The sequence below is a fragment of the Echeneis naucrates genome, chromosome 11, assembly GCF_900963305.1.
Source record: "Echeneis naucrates chromosome 11, fEcheNa1.1, whole genome shotgun sequence".
Lineage (NCBI taxonomy): Eukaryota > Metazoa > Chordata > Actinopteri > Carangiformes > Echeneidae > Echeneis > Echeneis naucrates.
The window spans coordinates 20,671,746-20,692,287 of record NC_042521.1 but is presented as its reverse complement, the minus strand read 5'-3'; the positions used below and the strand labels follow the sequence as shown (position 1 = coordinate 20,692,287).

The following is a 20,542-nucleotide window of genomic DNA, read 5'->3' as shown; positions in this document are numbered from 1 at the left end:
GTATGACCAGTTGGTGTTCTGCTTGTTTACCTGGCACTGAAGATTCTGTTGGGAGCGGAGGAGGCTGGGGGCTGACACGAGCTTCTGTGTTCTTTGCCTCATGTAGCCAGTCACTTGGAACCTTAAGGCCTGCTGGGTAGGTCACCCCAGGGACTTGTTTCCCGGAGTCACCAGAAGAGGCAAGCACGATGTCTGGATGCCTGTTCCAAGACACCAGCTGGTTCTGTTCAGGCCACCCTGACTCTGGGGTCTGAAGAGTTGGAACTGTGACTGTCTGAATTGTGGGTTCTTGCTGGAAAGTAGAAGGCATGCTCCTTTCAGACACACCATCATATTGTTGTTTTTCATGCAGTTGACATATGAGAAGTTAACAATTTTCTTGTATTAAATCTATCTTTCCACATGAGAGGAATGTTACTTGTATGTGCTCTTCCTCTGGGACCTCTGGGGGGATTTCCACAGGTGGAAAGACTGAAATTGGTTGAAAGCCCATTGTGTCATCCTGCTCACAGATCTGACTCAGGATTTTGCTCTCCAGAGCTGCTCCAAAACAAACACAACAAGGCATGACAAGGAGGTTGTATTCCTGATAAGAATAAGATATAGTAGTTCACTAGATGAACAATACATGCTGTCTTTGGGACTTTGTGGGTTGTTGGTCCACTGTTCACATGACAGCTTTCATGCCCCCACTGATTAATGTGAAACTATGATGAAGTGAGCCATTACTACTTTCATAACAAAAAGGTGATTCATTAACTTCATCTCTTCTCCAATTGAAAAATTTCTACACACAAATATCACTGTATGCGGATGTATATTTTCAGCAAGACATTTCCATGGAATGTATCAGATTGATTTAAAATGTGCCCATAAACCCAGTAGAGCAGGGAGAATAATGAAGGGGTTGATAATAACTTCCCTACTCAGGTGATAACGCTGCTTCCAGTACAATCCATTATGAAGAAGATTCTGTCTAAAGTGAAGCTTTAATACTGCACTTGTGATAGAGTTGATGTTGAGGAAAACTATTCAATTTAATTTGTAAACATGCAACATTAGTAATTCAGTGTAGTAGTGGCATGGTAATCAGGAGGTTCAGGAGAAGCACTGATGAACTGTAGGCATCCATTGTTAACAGAGCTTGACTGATTATTGTAAAAAGAAAAGTTACTTTGCAAAAGCTTTTTGCAAAAGCTTTTTGTCTCTCCATCATAGTTTGTTAGCCACAACTAAGTATATTTGCAGCTGATCCATCCAGCCAGCCACCAAACCTTCTTGAAGTGAGGTGGCAAAGCTAACCTCTGCTCAGGTGATTGTTAATAATGCTACTCCATGCAGTGTTTCAGCAAGCTGACACTGGCCAAGGGTGGGATCCACCCTACACAGGTCTCCAGTCTACCACTGGGCCAACATATAGAGAAACAGAAATTGAAACTCACAATCAGGCCTACAGCCAATATGAGGCACCAACCCACACAGGAACACCTACCAGAGTTAATGAAATTTAAATGAGTCTAATATAGCTAGTTTTTTGGCAGCCCTGTGCTTGAATTAGCTGTCTTGCTGTACGTGTTAACAGCTCACTAATGCAAATAATTAAGATTTAAAACATTTTAAACTTGTATGTTAATTTCTTCTCTTACTTAGACTCAGCTGTTCTCCTGCTTTTTCCATAAAGAGGAGATCAACCAGATCAGCTGCTCACATTCAACTACTTGGACTTATTATTTTTTTATTAAATAAATTACTGTGAAAGAATATATGCCCTGATGTCTTACAGGACAAAAAATACGCTGATGAAAGTAATAAAGTTAGTGTTGTCTTCTTTGTGAGAAGAATGCAAGTGTTTAATACTCAGGAGTATGTTTGTAGATTATTTGAGATGACGTGTTTGCTCACTTGGAAGGGTCCTGAAGTCATCGATAAGGTAGACATGCTCTTCATCAGGGTCAGAGGCAATAACGTTCATCTCGGCCTGAAACGCTTCAAACAGAGGGTCAGTCTTGTTCACAATTCCAATAACAAACATCTCAATCCCATTGGCATGGGCCTCTGCAGCCATTTCTTCAAACTGCATGACTTCTCGGGGGTCAGCCTGGCCATCTGTCAGGACCACAGCCACTTTCCTCACACCAGGCCGTGCGGCCTGGAACAGCTGGTTGGCTCTGTGGATGGCACTACCAGTGAAAGTGCCCTCACCCAGGTAGGGCATCCTCTTGACAGCAGTCTTGATGTCGTCCTGCCTAGACTCCTGCTGCAGACTGACAACCACCATATTTTTATGGCTGTAGAGCACCACACCAATCTGTGTAGCATCCCTGCTCACAGAGATCCGGTCCAGGAGAGCGTTCACAAAGTCCTTCACCAGTTCAAAGTTTTCTGGTCCCACACTCTCAGAGCTGTCGATCACAAACACCAGCTCTAGAGGGCTCTCTCTGCACTTTAGACCACAGCCTGGACAACAAATAACAAAATATAACAACCCTTTAAAAAAAAAAAAACTAAAAGCAAGGCCCTTATATCATCAGGGTTTTTTTATGATAAAAGTTACTGCGATGATATAATAGAAAGATGGTGAAGAAAAGCAAAAGTCCTTAGTCAGACCACTCATTAACTGTAGTGGACATATACTCTGGGTCTGAACAGTGAGAGCCTTAAACATGCATTTGTCTAATGGCCATCAGGGGTGATTGAACTGGTTGTCAGAGAATGTATAGACGTCTATGGGAAAAATGCATCTCTCTTATTAGCTTGATAAACCTTTTCTGGGTGAGTTTATGGTCTCAGTCTCTATTTTCAAGTCTTCAAAACAACATAATTTTCACTTTTTTTTAAATGATAATCCCTTTTAGAGGTAAATAGACCAGCAAGCTAGGTGTTATACATATAAGGGCCCTCACTCTGCGTTGCTCCACCTTCTCCAAATACAGGTTTATGGTTTTTAAAAATTACAACCTGGACACTTCACTGAGTTGCTGATAAATGGAATCATCCTGGTGGGTTGACACATGGCTCAGCCCATCTTACTTTAGTTCTGCCCTAGAAATCTAAAATGACTATAAAGCCAGAGCTTTGTAAACTGTGCCATCTGTAGGATGCCATTGCTGAGTTTACACAACTTGTTCATATGCAGCTAATTTTACTACTTAATGGAAACATTAACTGCAATAGCTATGCAGTAAATTTTTCATCACTTCAAATTTAAACCAAGCTGCTTTTTTCTTGACAACCATACATTTGCTGTCTATTTGTTTTTTGGATGAGGTATTGAATACTCTGTTCAATTAAGTTGAATGCATTATATTATTGATGAGGCTATGCAGTAAAACAAGGCTAAAAATTGTGGATTACCACAGATTTCTTGTATGATTCTGATGACCTCTTCCCTCTGTGCACAAAAATATGAGAAAAGTTAGCTATGAAGATTTAATCTTCAAACATAATTTGTGTCAATCATTTTACTCACAGTCAGTCCTGGTTCTCCTTTTTCTCCAGGTCTCCCCTGTAATAAAACTCCCATTAGGAACATTAACACATTTTGATCATAATCACTAGCTACTAAATTTTAGTGCATAGTGTCAGGTGTCGCATTTGAAGTGATTAGCAGCAATTAAAACGTCGGAACTATTTTGCACTCATTTCCAGTGCTGTTTGAATATTTCCATGTGGGGGGGGAAAAAAAAAAAACTCAAACGCATCATGCTTTGTTGGTTTTATGAGTATAAATAAATCTGAAATATTAATGCTCTGGGTTATGAACACGTCATTCCAAAGTCAGTTAATTGCTCAAAAGGTATCATTCTATTAGTACTTAAATATTAAATGCATCAATAAAGTCTTGTCTAAATAATGATAAAGTTTAAGTTGTATTAAAAGTATTGCTTTTTCAAATGAAAAGGTCCATACAGTCTAAAGATTGGCCTCTGTCTTATTTGATTATAAATCAGGTGTAGTTTCTGTATTAGTACAGGGGAAGTATCAGAGGTCTCAGTCCACAAAGAAATGCTCAGTCTGTATTCAGAAACTGAGCATTGAAGACAGCTGTTAGCAGTGCTGGAACTTTGTGATGGCATAACACCACAAAGTTGTCACTGCCCTCAGCCACATTCCCTAAAATCGGATATATTTTAACTGAAACAGTCACAAAGCATTTCAGCCAATCATAAGAGGGACTAAATTGAATCTTAAATGTTTAAGCTCAAGAAAAACAAAAAGGATCAATAATATCTATTGAATAGAAGAGTTGATATTTTTTCAAAAAATTATTGGCCCTGTTGATCAAAAGTACATGGAACATACAGTCTCTTCATATCTTGCACAAAGTCAAACTGTGTCTTAAGGGCTCCTCTGAGTTCAAAAGTAAAACCAAATTTACTTTGGTGTTCATTTCTCTCTTGATTTACTTTGGAGATTCCTATATAAACAATAGCACCACCCTGAGCCAATATCAGATGAGACATACCATTGGGCCAGTAGATCCAGGTTCTCCATAATCTCCCTGGTCTCCTTTCTTGCCCCGGTCTCCAGGAATGCCTCTGTCACCCTGCATGCGTGTAAAAATCACTTGCTTTCCTTAAAATGGTGGGAAATTTTAATATCTTCATGTGACAAGCATTGTTACCACTAGCATAGCATATTCAAAAGCTTTGTTGATTGTACCTTCTCTCCTGGAAACCCTTCCCCTGGTGCTCCCCGTGGGCCGATTGGGCCCTGAAACCCTGGCTCTCCCTAAGAATAAACATAGACAACTGGAGAATGAGAGGGTTATCATCAGTAAATAAACATAATTATCTTGTGCTGCTCATTGGGCCAAAGCAATTTAAGAGTCACTGGCACAGAGCCACAGTCTAATAACGAATCATCACCTTGGTGGTGAATCATCAAAATCGTGTACAAGAATTGTACTTATACAGACAAGGCATAACATTATGAACACTGACTAGTAAAGCAAATAACACTGATTTATCTCTTCATCAAGGCACCTGTTAGTGGGTGGACTATATTAGGCAGGAAGAAAAAATTTTGTTCCCTAAGGATTTGAGCGAGTTTGAAAAGGGCCAAATTGGGATGACAAGACAACTGGGTCAGAGTGTCTCCAACACTGCAGCTCTATTGGGGCGTGCCCAGTTTGCAGTAGGAAGTATCTATCAAAAGTGGTCCAAGAAAGTAGCAGAGGTGAACTGTCAACCGCGTAATTGGTGGCCATGGATCACTGATGAAAGTGGGGGCAGGCCTTTGTGGGTCGATCCAACAGATGAGCTACTGTTGCCCAAACTGCTGAAGAAGTTAATGCTGGTTCTGATAGAGAGGTGTCAGAATACATAAGCACCAAAAATGTGCACATGAGCATCAGGACTGGACCACCGAGCAGTGGAGGAAGGTGGCCTTGTCTGATGAATCACATTTAATTTCTTTTACATCACGTGGATAGCCAGGTGCACATGTGTTGCTTACCTGGGGAACACATGGCACCAGGGTGCACTATGGAAAGGAGGCAAGCTGGTGGAGGAAGTGTGATGCTTTGGGTAATGTTCTGCTGGACCCTGGATCCTGCCATCCATTTGGATGTTACTTTGACAAGAACCATCTTCATAAGTATTGTTACAAACCATTTAACCCTTTCATGGAAACAGTATTCCCTGAGGGCTGTGGCCTCTTTCAGCAGGATACTGTGTCATGCCACAAAGCAAAAATGTCTAAACAATGGTTTGAGGAGTGAGAACACATTTGAGTTGTTGACTCGGCCTCCAAATTTCCTAGATATCAATCCAATCAAGCATCCGTGGGATATGCTGGACAAAGAAGTCCGTTCCATGGTGTCGCCACCTTGCAACTGACAAGATTTAAAGGATCTGTTGCTGACATCTTGGTACCTGATACCACTAAACACGTCACAGATTTCACGTGTCTAGTGGAGTCCATTTCTCAATGGGTCAGGGCTGTTTTGGAAGCAAAAGGTGGGACCAACATAATGTCGGGCAAGGGGTCATGATGTTATGCCTGATCAGTGTACATTGTCAAGAATATTCTGTCTACCTTTGTTCCCTGGATTCCCTCTCCTGGAAGCCCCACGAGGCCTGGTGGACCAGGCTGCCCAGTGGAACCCTGGAACGATGTAGTGCATAATGGATAATGTCAGTCTGTAAAATTACTTGCATTTTGACATGCATAGGGAACACTTAAATAAAAAGTACAGACAAGAAAAATAGTCAATATCTCTCACATTGTATGTAGATTTACTCACCTTTGGACCATAATGTCTGATACCAGGAGGACCTGATGGGCCCGGGACCCCTGGCAAGCCTCTGTTACCCTGACACACAGACCAACAAGATTTAGTTGTTAGTGAACCTCTGCTTTTGTCTACTCAGCAATCCTCATTCCTCCTATTGACATTGCAGAATAGAGATGCCATAATTCATGATGATTCATAATTCTAGCTTTGGTGGGTGTGAAAGCAGCTAATATTTATTATCCGAACTAGCTTTAGGGTTACATTGTGCTATGCATTGCTAATAAATATTTGTTTAACATTGATTGAATGGTGCTGTGGTTCCCTTGAGCCTCAGATAAATGTCCTTCTCAGAGCTTGGGGGAATCTGTGCACATGCACCGGTTTATGAAGTCTCAACTTAACAAATGTGCCTGACCTTGGGTCCAGGTAGTCCTTTCCCTTCAGGTCCCACCTCTCCTTGCGCTCCTGGTAGGCCAAACAGTCCCTGATGATCAAACAAATGGTGTTCATTCATTATCTTTTCTTTCTTTCAGTAGAAGCAAAATTCAACTTCACCCATTGTATTGTACCCCTATCACCTGTGGCCCTGGGAAGCCATCGCCCTTCATCCCTGGTGGCCCAACAGGCCCAAGATTTCCTTTATTACCCTGAAAAGTCAATGCAAGGTAAATGGGAAAGATAATTTAGAGGAAAATGCCAATGCCAAGTGTCTTAGTAAGGCATTGTTTCACCATCTGCTGCCAGAACAAATTCAGTGCTCCTTGGCATTGATACTCTGTTAATACAGTAGAGGCCAAAAGTTTGGACACACTTTTCTATTCATTTGAATGAGAAAGTGTGTCCAAACCTTTGGCCTGTACCGTAGGTGTGACACATACAGGCACTGATACCTGCTGTACACTAGAGACTGGATTATTTGACCTTGTACACCAACCTTGGACATTCCTGCTTTGTAAAGATTGTCTGTATACTTAATATTTGTTACAATAGTTTTTGCTTTACTTTACTCTACTTCCTCTCTCCTAACCATGTGTTTAAACAACCAATTTCCCTTCATAGTCTATTGATATATAGCATGTTGATTATACTTTTGTGTTACCTTTGAGCCAATAATTCCTACTCCTGGTTCCCCCACAGGGCCAGCTGGTCCGAAAGGCCCAGGATCTCCCTGTATTTTAGACAACATATATTCTGACCAAAAGAATAAGGCTTGCAGCATAAACAGTAGTTTGTGGTCACATAAATAAAATGTAAAAAAAAAAACGAAAGAAAAGTGTCAATGACATGCAGTTTCATTGTGTACACAAAAGAAAACTATTTTAGGTCTTATTTGTTAGACCAACAAAATTTAAAGTGAGCACACCCTTAGCTAATACTAACTCATCATTGCTTGGAAGAGCAGTGTGCACACAATAACAGAGGTTATACGAGATGAAGGGTAACCAAATCGTAAGTTTGAAGTATCCACAACACCCTTTTGGTTGTTCCAAATGGGGACAAACGTGGTGGGCAAACAATTGATTGTATCTCATCACCTTTGATCCTGGTAAACCTCGCCCAGCAAGTCCAGGTACACCCACCAATCCCGGGCTGCCAGGCTCTCCCTGAACCAAAGTCAGCAGAATCACACATAAGGCATTAACCTGCTAATAAATACATCCATTTGTCACGCCGGGACTCAGATGCAGAGGCTTTGCAAGATAGACTTTATTCTTGGCAGCAATGATCTCAGAACCGAGTGATAAAAGGAAACAGGGCTATGTGGCCTTAACTTAAAAGGGATGTCACTAGGTTTTAAGTTGCTAGAGAGGAGAAAAAAAAAAAAAAAAAACAAAAAAAAAAAAAACCCAACGCACAAAAAAAAAAAACAAAAAACCCAACACTCCATCGGGAGGAACTACCTCACCAAGAAAACAAAAGAAACTCACTCACTCACTACTAAGCCAAGCATCAAGGTAATTCTATAAAACGTTACTAGAACTCAAAATAATTTTTAACGAGGAAAACACAAGCTATGAACATTAATCTATCCAAAAAGAATCTACAAATAAAAAGTCACTCATACAGAGAATATACAAAAGGCTATGAAAAAAAAAAAAGCTAAACTCAAGTATGGAAATTACAAACAAAAATTCACTCAATCGAGGACCAAAAGCTTACACAACAAAGACTCGAAGACTGTGGCATGGATGTAACGGTGGTGTGGGACATGAATCGACAACACACTGGCACAAGACAAGGGGAAACCGGACTATTTAAGATGTGGGGGAAATGGGGATCAGGTGGAAACAATGGTAATCAGGGAGACGCACAGGATACATGAGGAATTGCAAGTGTTCTGAAACGAGAGGAGAGTTAGGAATTTCAAAATAAAACAGGAAATGACAAGACAAAATAAAACCAAGACGAGACAACCTCACCACGGTGTGACACCATTTAAATGGAAGCATTTGCGTAACCAAAGTACAAAAACTCTCTTGGGTAAGAGACAAAAATTTCTGGTTGCAAAAGTTCTCACTGTAACAAATGATGTGAATTGAACTTGTGGTTGAATAAAACTTAAAGGCTAGATGGTGTACTTCATAACACCCACTCTCTTGATCTTTATCTCTTTTCAGATATTATATATTGATAAGAAGCAGCAAAGTAATCATGCAATAAAACTCAACTCTATTTACTGACACAATGCAAGTATAGATATTTTTTACTGTTAACTGCTTTTTGAGTACAGCCAGAAATCAGTTTATGGGTGGTAAAACATGAATATGCTCAAAGAGGCTTGAAAGCTGGGTCAGGGTTAGGGCAAAGGTAATGTCTATTGTTTCTTTGATGTGACTACTTGCAATACAACTGAGCCTACATGCCTCTTGCTAGTTCTTTCTTTGTTTTAGGGTGTCTGTGCTTTCATATTCCACTTTTCTTCAGCCACTGTTCCTGCTTCTGGATGTCAACAACAGACTGAGCCTTTTTTTCTTCAGTAAGTGCAGCAAATCTGTCCTGCTGAAGAAAATCCTGTTTGGCTCTCTGTTACATCATAACAGAGACAGCTGGCTCTGTGTATCTAATGTTGTTACAGACACACAAGCATTTATAGTAAATTATCTTGTGAAGACAGAATAGTAATGTGATGTCCCCTTTTGGACTTGTTAGAAACCAGAGAAAAGAAAACACTTTGATTTATTTTGATCATGGAACTGACCACCATAAAGACACATAAACCTGACATCTAGTACACCTTAGCTCCAGTAGGCCCAACTGGTCCTGGAGAGCCTGAAAGTCCCCTCGGCCCTCGGTCACCTCTGTCTCCCTGTGGAAGGACATACCACACACACAACATTGACATAAGAACCTCTGGTATTTTAACAGGAAGGGTCAGTATGATGGATTAAAAAAAGCTTTTTAACACCCTTGCTCTGGAAGGTAGATACACCTTAAATGCTATGATTATGATGAGTCAACAATGCCTAAGTAAATAAAGCCACTGTAAAAAATGTATACAATTATGTAACTGAACCACTTGATATGTGCACATGTGCGTATGTTTTTAGACTAGTTATTTTGAATATTCAACAATCAGGATCTGAGGACCTTTTCTCCAAAGACACCTTTCCCCGGTGCTCCATCTTGGCCTCGGAGACCTGGAAACCCCATCTCTCCCTAGATTAGACAACAACAAAACACAATTCTCTGAATCTCTAAGTTCAATTCAGGTAGATAAAAATAAATTGTTGGCTCATTTGGGCATCTTTCAATTAAAGAGAAGCTGAGGGAGGATGGCTGAATTCTAAAGTTCTGTCTTCTTTTGGCTAGATTTCTGCCCAGTCAAATTTAAAAGTCTCAGTGTTTTATCCAAATTGTCAGGTGGCAGAAAAGAGCAGAAAAAAATACAGACTAGTTCTTTCTAACTGAGCAGGAAGAGTGGGAGGCTCTAAATCAAGGCACACCTCTAAGCTGGGAGGAAGAAAATTAACAAAAGCCTTATAGCACCTGTGAAGAGTGAGAAGTGAGAGTTGCTACAGGAGATGGTTAGGAGCGACAAAAATGCTGTTCCAGAAAGATTTTGTTGAAAAAAAGAGGAAAAAGCTAATGAAGTGTTGTGAGGTCCAGAAAGGAGGGGTGGAGATTCCCATCTCCCACACCTCTCAGGTTTCAAAGAGACTGTTGCCTTCAACAGAGATTTCCCAGATCTCTGCTTAATGTCATGCTGGACCTTAATCTGAACCTGGCATCAAAAGACCCTGTTTTCCCAAAACAATAAATTGCAGTCCATGCCACAAATCAGCATAAACCTGCCTAATCCCGCAGAGAGGTGTCCTTCTCTGACCCTCCACTCGGTTGGCCTGATAACATTACCAGGCAACGGATGTTAATTGCTCTGGAATGCATCTAGGCCAACAAGGACACAAGGATTGATATAAGAAATTAGATATCCCGATCAAATAAGAGACTACATTCCCCCGCGAGAAGAGGACTTCACAGCTGTCCAAACTATTGCTTCTACGAGATAATTTGGCAGAGATAGAATAGAATTATGTAACAACAGCGCCATCTGAATGACAAACCACCGGAACTGGTGGCATATTGCCTGAGCAGCGCACATGCACGCACATGCATGAAAATGTTCTTTTCTTGGTTCTTATGTGTGTGTGTGTGTGTTATTTGATGTCGTGATTACCGAATAACCATTTAATTGTTTTACAGTGAATAAGATTAAAAAAAAATGTCCACCGAAGTAACCACAGCAAGCAGAGAAACTGCACTTATCAAAACGATACAGTTATCTTTTATATATAACTCCAACCGTGGGTGAATGAAAGGTGTAGCTTAAAATCCAAACACCGCCCTCACTATGCGCTGAAGCTAGAGGGAGAAATTTGATTGGACCAAATTCGCACCAACTAACGACGACACCCATGGGTCGGCCCCCAAATAAAAGTTGAGAAAATGAAATTTTATGGAGTCATGAACAGGTGGAGTTCTGCGGAGGTTCTGAAGAAGAGACCCGACGAAGCAATAACAACAGGAACAACAAAAAAGAAACTCGGGAGTCAGAATGTAGCTGCAAAACTACAAGGGCTAAATTTCAACTTGAAACCAAGGTTTCTTGCGACCGTAATAAGTTTGGTTGCACAGCACTCAGCCTCCAACGTCTCGAGTTGCCATGGTAACCAGGGCCACTTGTGCTGCGCGCGGCTCCAGTCTGTTTTCATCAGAAAAGAGAAGAATAATTCGGACATTAACTCAATAACTAAGTCAATCACCCGAAGGACAACAGTGATGGTGGGTGAAGAGGGATGAGACAGGCTGACAGCCACTTCAGCCGAGGACCAGTCGAGCTTGGGAGGCTACAACGGAGGACTTCGACACGGCCGCTCTCGCCGGACATCTCCTCCGCCCTTTTCGGGGCCAGCTGCCATCCAAAGCGGTGCGAGCCATGGCTATTAGACAATGCTAACCTAAACTTTAGTTTCAAAAGCTCTCCTCCTTCAGATAAATCCGCCCTGTATTTCATAAACAACCTTCCGTGCATTCGCATTCATCATTATCACATTATGTTGTGCCATTTACATATCCAAGCTCACCTGTTTCACATAGTTTATGCTTTGATCTGCACCTGCATATATTGAGCACGTTTTTATTTACCTCTTTTAATTAATCAGACCCCCCATAAATTAAGCCATTGTTACACTCCTTTCTTCAGTAATTTTTCTTGTCAATACACAGGAAAGAACATCCCTTTGAGATTGAGACTTGATAAGAGGCAATAACATATACAATCCTGGGCACCACAGAAGTAAAACAAGTGAAAAGTTGAACTGAGAATCAGAGGCTCAGGATATGATCAGCTGCGTGGAACTGTCAATTTCCTGAAGCTGGTGGACATATCTTATGGACCTGCTTGGTGGGCATGTTGTGTTCCTTTTCTCATCTCATCTCCTACATAGATTCAGCAACAGCGAAGTTCTATATCAACAAACCCGTTACCATGCTCATGCACCACACAACTGAACTGAGAAAAAGACTTACAAACTTTGTGCATTCCTGCAAAACTTAAAGTTTAACAGTTGCTGAAGACTGTCTGTGTTCTGGATTTTTTTATTGTTATTTTTTTTAAAGAATGGACATTTATTTCTTTGTGAATTTCAATTTGGGGAAAATTTCAGAGAATGAAAATTAAACTTTCCTCTTTTCTTTCTTTAACCTTCCTGAAATTGACTGTAACCTGAACTGAATGCAATTTATCAACAGGTGTTTGCAATTTGCAATTTGTTTTGTAATTCTCCTTCATTATGCATGGTTATTAGCTGCCTGGGTTTGAAATGCAGAATTATTCTATTTATGCTATGTTTATAGCAGTGTTGTTTACAGTGCTAATCATAGGAGCACTGTAATAATGGTTGTGTTTTAGCTGTCAGTCCTCCATTACTGTACAGTATATACTGGTGAAACAACTGATAAAGTATAGCAGATGATCATGCACTAAAAGACAAAACGGCAAAGTTGCAGCACTTTGCTGCTTAGGTCTATATCAATTCACAGTTTTCCATACATTTCATTTGTGACATTGTGACACATTGTGTCTTATTTTTGAAGTACAGTAACTGTGTCTCTGCAAATTTAACCATATCATTTTCTAGAACATGGCCATTGACCTTAAGGCACTGACTCACCTTATGCCCAGCAGCACCATCCTCACCAGGGATACCAGGTATCCCAGCAGCCCCATCGGGTCCTGGCTCCCCCTGGAAAACCACACATGCAAAAATTAAGTTCCATTTACTGTGTTCCATTTTGATTCCTCTGAACATGTTCTGTACAAAAGAAGTATGGCTGTCTTGCCTTTGGTCCTGGTTCACCAACACCTCTCACTCCCTGAGGTCCAGTTTCACCAGGGAAACCCTGGTCACCCTGAGCAACAACAAAATTACTGTGTATCAAATCAAATCACAGTATTGTCTCTGTGCACTTGGCTTCTATATTATCATGCTAAACTCTAAAGTACATAGTATTGATAGCACTTCTATAACTTTACTCACCTTAACAATAGAATTTTAAATGGAGAAATTATTTGTCCACTTTCTCCTCCAAATATGAGTTCTTGGTTTAAAAAAAAAAATCAAGATTTTGACAGTCTATTTAGAAACTGGAGGCTACAAAAGCAGCTCATAAACATGTGGGTGACATCACTGTGCTTTAATTGTCCATTGAAGTAACTGACCTCCTGGCACTGCAGTTAGTCTGCTGTAACCGCTGAAATAACTGCTGAAACTGCTGGTGTAACTGCTGAAAGGCAGCACGACAAGTGCAAATCTCCTAAAACATGATTTCATCATAAGGGTTTCAGGACAAATACATTGACTTTTACTTTAAGACATGAGGCACAATCCCCTAAAGACAGTTGTTCCATCTCCATATCATATTTTAAGCAACTTTTTTGTGTTATTTCTGTTTTATGGTTGTTTTTCTTGTTTCCTGTTCTTAATCTGTGTTTTTTAATTTTCCTGTAAAGCAGTTTGCAACTCTGTAAAGAAAATTACATTCACATGTCACCTTAATTAAAACGACAGATTTCTCTGGTTTAAGAATTGTTGGTCAATTACACACACACAAAAACATATTTTCAGCCTAGTTGTTACATTTTGCTAACCCTAACCTAACCCTAACCCTAAACCCTAAACCTACAACTTACAACTTGATGAGAACTTATTCCAGAACATATGTAAACATATGTAAATATAGAATGAAATCCCCAAACAAAGTTTAGATAACTTTATTATCTAAACTTTGACTTAACCTTTGAATGAGGTCAGCCATATAAAGCTCTTGTAAGTAAATAGAGTGCAGTGTATTGAACAACAATGTCTTTATTTGCATTGGAATTTTTCACATGATTTTGATTTAGTTATTTTGATCAAATTAAAGAAAATTATGTAATTTTTAATTAGAATGTTGCACAATGCTGTGCAACATTCTAAGTAATGTATTATTCATGTTTTCCATATATTTATATTATTTGATGCCTATTTAACATATCAGTCAATGCTACATCTTTCATGTAAAAGCCAAACAGTTCTCCACTGATCCTATGCTACTGACCTTTGGTCCGATTATACCCAATCCTGGAGGTCCCCTAACACCAGAAGGCCCAGTAGGTCCTTGGTCCCCCTAAATCCAATGTTGGATATCAGAATATACATTCATGAACTTACACAAAGTGAGAGTAAATAGGAGAAAGGCTGTACCTTTTCTCCTTGAATACCTGCTCCTGGAAACCCCACCAGACCTGGCAGACCGGGTGCTCCTGGATTTCCCTGAGGTTCACACATGTGAGCGGTCAAGCAGGTCGCCCTTTACATAACACAGGTTTGCTGTATGTGTGTCTGCAATCCCAACTACCCTTCATCACACCTTGTCACCTTTGGAACCTAGCCCCGGAAGTCCACGGCTTCCCTTAGGACCTTCATACCCCCGGTCACCCTGTAAAAGAGCACATGGCAGTAGTAAGAGAATGGAGAGGCCTGCACATATATTTATGATCAAACTATGCAACCATAATCACTCTAAATGTATGCACAGTCACAGAACACCAAAAATAAAATAGAAAGTAAGAAATAATAATAAAAAAACCTACTAGTTGCAGTGAGGGAGTACTTCATGGAACTTACCTTTGGCCCTGGGAGACCCTCACCTGGAAATCCTGGAGATCCTTGCAACCCTGCTGGCCCTGCTGGCCCCTTAACACGCCAACACACAGTGAATGTTAGGTATATATAAAATATCAGCTGTGATATGTAAAATAACATAAACTAAAATTATGTGAATTTTCTGTGTGATTTGTTCAGTTCAAGTCTCTTAATTTGGCAAAGGCCATTCAGTTTCATTTGGTAAAAAATGCTAAACATTAAATCAAATTCTCTCAAAGACACAAAAAGTACAGAGACTGCACCAAATTAATTCTTTGTTGTTTCTTTTTCTTTAACTATTGCCCCATGTGTGCAGCCAACCTCAACTTAGAGTCTGTTTGAAGGTAGTAATGTGTTTTCAAGGACTACACCATCAATAATGCCGGAACAGGGTTAATCACATATTTGTTGTTTGGTTTTTCATTACATTAAGCTCAAGGAAGTGGTCATCACACTATTTGATAAACGATAATAAAAAAGCATCAGACTGTGACAGCAGAGCAGTTTCATCTGAGACCTGCCTTCTTGTGAAGTTCTACAGCTGCGTACATGATAAAAAGCAGAGATAGAGGACACAGCTCTGAGGAGGACTTAAATTTGAAATTAGTTGATATATAGAAGAGCAGATGTGTTTTATTGAACACACTCATTTTTTTTTTTTTGCAGTTTGCATTACACATTCTTTTTAAGGGATTAAAAAGTGATGTCTATAAAATATATTCCATTACATATCCTAATATGATATATTCTAATATATTCTGCACACACACACACGCAACACACAACATCAATAATGGGACACAAACAATGGTGACAGCTAACTACCATAGCAGAGGCAGTTGTACTGCTGCTTGGAAAAAGTCGTTTTTGAGAGGTGGAGATTCCATTCATAGCAATCAAATCACCACATCTGACAATAAGGAGAACACAACCTGGTTGGTGGAAACACTTCAGTTCAGTTCATTCAGTAAACTAGCACAAGAATTTCAACGATCAGCCACAAGACTAGAGATTACGTTGGTTCCTTTTTTTCCATTATTAATGCAAGTTTCCATTGTCTCCATTCCAACACACTGGATTTGATACAAAACAATTATTTTGTGAGTAAACATTTTTACTTCAGGTCACCACAGCTCTCAATTCACAGGTATTTACCTAACACCAACAGGTAACGTGTTATAGTGATACCAGTGAAAAGACTGTACTTTACCATGTTTCAAAAAATACAACTGCTACCTGATAAGAAGTTTAGAAATCATATCAAAATGACATTTCTGTATATATAGTTCCACTTAGTTCTGCAAACTCACCCTTGTCCCTTGATCACCGAGACCTACTGGCCCAGGTGGACCTGGTCTTCCATTGTTCCCCTTGTCACCCTAAAATGCAAGGTGTAAAGATCACCAACAGATATCGAGGAGTAAATGGGACATCTACCAACCTTCTTACTGCCAGGCAATAAGGAAAATGTCTTTATCCAATCCTTAACCGAACCTCACATTCAATTACCTTGGGGCCAGGGAATCCAACACCATTATCTCCTGGAGGCCCAGATGCACCCCTTGGTCCCTGCTCACCCTGTCAACGAATGGTAAATGAAGTTACAAACATGCTTATAGTGTTAACCTAAATTTAGGGAATCACTTAAAACTTCCGGCATTCTTACTTTAGAGCCAGGTGGCCCATCTGGACCCTGGTCTCCAGATCCCCCCATTGGTCCCTGAGACAGTAGCAGAACAGAAAGGGCAAATGATGCATTTGATTTATTAAGTAACATAAAATGAATTCAATGAAAACAAAGTCCGGTTGTTTGACATCAATTCACTACTTCACATTTCTGTTACACAAATAGACACTTTGTCATTCAGAGTTAAAGAAAGGATAATGATACATTGGGTGGACTTTTTCTTTTCCTTTTTATTTTAGAAAAGACAGTATCCTGGTCATATTGGATTTAATGGATATAAAATATTGGTTAAATCCAATATATGAGTTGTTTTTAGATTATTAAATGTATAGACATCAGGAAAGTTATAACTAAACATTTTGACACATAATAGCATCTTAATATTTCCTACAGATAATATTTGATTTGTATGGCAATTTTCAAATGTACCCTAGCTACCATGTCATTGGAGTGTTCTACCCAAAGATCACACCAGTGTGCTATGGCTGGTTATGTAGACTGGGATTCCTAGCATCCTAAGGAACAGCCCACATTCCTGAATTGATTTTATCTCCAGAGCCCACACTGACTCCAGTGACATCACTTGAGTACATTTATCAGACCTCACACTGGAAACAGTAAAGACATACAGTATATTAGTATATTAGTAACTCTGCAGTTGAGCTCTGGCTGCCCTCTGCTGGAGACCTAGGGAAGTGTGACTTGGCAAGATGAAAATCTGTAGGTTTGACATGAGGAAGTTGATCCTCAGAAATCTACAGAAAATGAGACATGTAACATTTATGTGGTTTTGTCATAAGTATCAGAGCTTTCATTAAAGAAAAGAATGGACGAAACTTTGACAGTGTGGGTACATTTCATGGGAACTGGAGACCACTCAAATGATTGTGAAACCTAGTGGCAGTCCAATGATGGCTGCTGTTCTATAGATGCTAAATGGGGCAACAAGCATTTAAGGAGAGAGGGAATGGATAACATGTGCCCAAATCCTAATCCGCTGGGAAAACGACTGCTAAAAGACTGCAACTAAACATTGCAAGCTTGAATTCCCTGCTTTAGAAAGGCTACATTAGGAGCAGGATAAGACCTAATCCACAACTCACATTCCACAAGTGCAGCGCATGAGATGGCCTCTCTGACTGGAGCATTGATTGTTTCAGCACTGATGTGTGTGCATGTGTCTGAAGTGTTGATTGACCACACATTCATTCATCTATGACTGCTTTCTGCACTTTTTTAACCTAAAAACACATTAGATTCATAGATGTGCTGCTTAATGGCTTGATGGCTTTTAAGATCATGATTGAATGTTGTTATTAGACAAAAGCAAAACGCACTTTCACAAACAACTGCCCTGAGAGTCTAGACAGTCAGGCCCCACTGCTTTGAACGAACAATTCCCCAACATGATGGTTCAACCGTTTTTTTTTATTTCAATTTTTTTATTTTCCTGCGAAGTCCAACATCAGTCAGGATGCATTGAGCCCCCAAAATACTGGAAGAGGCAACTAGGGTAAGGATTTAGAGTATAAAGCACAATACAAAACTGTCACTAATCAAAGAAAATACCTTGCTTGTGTAATCTTTTCACAAACAGAAATGTAAACACACTTTGCTCCTTAAATCACAGTGTTAAGGAACTAATTCTTGTCAAACAATAGTTATACATCTACTTTCTGAAAATGGTCTCCACTAATATCAGTAAGCAATTTTTAGAAGTATGGTGGCAACCTTACTGATCAAAAATGCCGGGTACAGTCACATCACTGGTTGCTGTTAGGGGCAAAATTCCGGCTAAAACTCAACTACTACTAAACTTAAGATGTGTTAGTGATATCTTTTTCAGATGTGGACAACTGGTTACAGACTGTGCTCTAACTCATAGGATAATTTGGGGGTCTTTCACATCTTTATTTCATTCAAATTCAATCAATGTCCCTGATGTAAATATCAACTCTGTGAAGCCAGTATTTATATAAGAAATATTTGTGTCATCAGTTGTGGTGTAGAACAAATTTTAACTGAGGTGTGAAAATCAATGCACAGGCCTGACATTCACATCTGCAAAAATATAGAAAAACTGAAAAGCATTACCTGTTCTCCTTTGGGGCCTCTGGGGCCAAGGGGTCCATCTGCACCCTGAGGAAAAATATGCATCACTACATTTATACACAGTACCTGATCACAGCAACTGTCATTGTGGCAGATAAATTATTAGGAAAAATAGAGAGAAACATACTTGTTCTCCCTTTTTACCGGGGGCACCACATTCCCCCTGTTCTCCCTAGAAAATATGAGGAATCAGGTGAAGGCCACAGCAAAATCTTATTCTTAATCTGAAGCCAAACTGTCTGACACTGATATTCGGTAGGTAAGTAAATATCCAGATGACTAAGAACACATACCCTTTCCCCTTTGCTCCCAGGCTGACCCTATAAAAAGAGAAAAGTTTTATTAAACTTCATAGTTTAGATTCATTGGTTGACTAAAACAAGTACACTAAATAAAGTATCAAGTCCCTGACATTCCTTTGGGGAAAAATTACCTGGTTTGATTGGTTGATGCCTGCTGTTCCTTTTTTATGCAGGGCAAAAATGCATTTAAAATGAGGTGGTAAGTAAATACATTCAATTAAGAATAATTTATTAAAATGGAAATAATGTAAATTTATCAATGGTGATCAATGATGTAAATCTAAACATTCAGGGTTTTGTTCACACTAAATCATAGCAGGGATTGGATAGCATGCAGCTGCTTTATTCTGCTCACTTATACATAGTGAGTCCACAGCTGCATGACAACACTATTAGGAATGCTGCTACATTTGACAACAGGAGTTTAGAACACCCTTAAAATTCAACAAATCCAGGCAATGAAGAAGTTGCTAGTTTGGTAGCACTGTGCTATACCTGGAGCTAAAGTACTCTTTGTTTCTTTATTAGGAAAGAGCTTACACTCCCTTCAAGTTTTTCCATGAGATTAAATAGAGTGTAATAAGCAAATTTCATTTACAATTTCATGCAGACATATTGCTGCAAATGACAGCCACCCTGGCAATAGACTATTTGTGCCGTTTCCCTCTAGACAGCAGTACAGGACCACAAAAACACATACCACCAGGCTGAAAGACAGCTTCTTACCCAAGGCTGTGAAATGCATTTACCCTCCCCCTCCAGCACACATGCACACTCACACAGATCACCTGACACCTCAGTGAGAGGGATCCATGCATGGACAATCGCTCATCATGTCTGATGACTGGGACTTGCATTAGCTGGACTTTATACTCATACACTTCTGCACACATGTACAGAATTTAAATACTGAAAAACTGTCAGAATATAGTCTGGTCAATCCACCAACCTTCTCAAAATAGAATGTAGTAGTACAGGTATATGATATTCAGATTGGTTTGACAGCTGAAAACTCTGTAACCACAGGAAAGACTGTTGATGATTACCTCAAGGCCCTCAACTCCTGGACGTCCGTTAATACCAGGTTCCCCCTATAGTGACCAAGTCCAGAGAAAAACAGTGCATCAAACAAGACTTCATGGATTAATTTGGATAGCAGCACTGGATTACAAAGACAACAGAGACTTACACGAGATCCTTTTGGGCCTGGTGTGCCATCCGACCCCAGCTCCCCTTGTTTTCCCTGTTGAAAATAAAGGATGAGATTGTGCAACGTGAGAATATTTGGCCCTCTCTTTAGTTTGAGTTTGGTGCATGTATGGGCAACTTTAGAGAGGGGTGTTCTTGGTGCAACCTGCCTGTAACCCCTGTCCAATATAAACCACCATCTCGGTGTAGCAGGTTCTCAGATTATCACAGCATGTGGGTTTGCTCATGCTTAATCCTCCATCCTTGACCTTTGCATCACTTCAGTAGTGCTGTCAGTGAAAGCAGGCCTCCAGCTGGCCCTCTCACCACC

At 40.0% G+C, this 20,542-nt stretch overlaps 1 protein-coding gene across 1 annotated transcript in view; it reads right to left on the bottom strand.

The window, feature by feature from the left end:
• col28a1a (collagen, type XXVIII, alpha 1a) overlaps window positions 1-20,542 on the bottom strand; it is a 29,500-nt gene that overhangs the window by 1,727 nt on the left and 7,231 nt on the right. The window contains exons 5-33 of the mRNA XM_029514878.1: window positions 20,213-20,266; window positions 20,070-20,114; window positions 19,015-19,041; window positions 18,849-18,893; window positions 18,704-18,748; window positions 16,589-16,642; window positions 16,432-16,500; window positions 16,233-16,301; window positions 14,905-14,973; window positions 14,648-14,716; window positions 14,482-14,550; window positions 14,336-14,404; window positions 13,079-13,147; window positions 12,910-12,981; window positions 9,827-9,895; window positions 9,474-9,545; window positions 7,774-7,842; window positions 7,338-7,406; window positions 6,817-6,885; window positions 6,654-6,722; window positions 6,248-6,316; window positions 6,040-6,108; window positions 4,663-4,731; window positions 4,466-4,546; window positions 3,470-3,505; window positions 3,355-3,391; window positions 1,903-2,457; window positions 419-540; window positions 31-292 (exon numbers count right to left, since the gene is read on the bottom strand). Of these exons, the coding sequence (XP_029370738.1) occupies window positions 31-292; window positions 419-540; window positions 1,903-2,457; window positions 3,355-3,391; window positions 3,470-3,505; window positions 4,466-4,546; window positions 4,663-4,731; window positions 6,040-6,108; window positions 6,248-6,316; window positions 6,654-6,722; window positions 6,817-6,885; window positions 7,338-7,406; window positions 7,774-7,842; window positions 9,474-9,545; window positions 9,827-9,895; window positions 12,910-12,981; window positions 13,079-13,147; window positions 14,336-14,404; window positions 14,482-14,550; window positions 14,648-14,716; window positions 14,905-14,973; window positions 16,233-16,301; window positions 16,432-16,500; window positions 16,589-16,642; window positions 18,704-18,748; window positions 18,849-18,893; window positions 19,015-19,041; window positions 20,070-20,114; window positions 20,213-20,266 (2,542 nt within the window). The remainder of the gene's footprint in view (window positions 1-30; window positions 293-418; window positions 541-1,902; window positions 2,458-3,354; window positions 3,392-3,469; window positions 3,506-4,465; window positions 4,547-4,662; window positions 4,732-6,039; window positions 6,109-6,247; window positions 6,317-6,653; window positions 6,723-6,816; window positions 6,886-7,337; window positions 7,407-7,773; window positions 7,843-9,473; window positions 9,546-9,826; window positions 9,896-12,909; window positions 12,982-13,078; window positions 13,148-14,335; window positions 14,405-14,481; window positions 14,551-14,647; window positions 14,717-14,904; window positions 14,974-16,232; window positions 16,302-16,431; window positions 16,501-16,588; window positions 16,643-18,703; window positions 18,749-18,848; window positions 18,894-19,014; window positions 19,042-20,069; window positions 20,115-20,212; window positions 20,267-20,542) is intronic.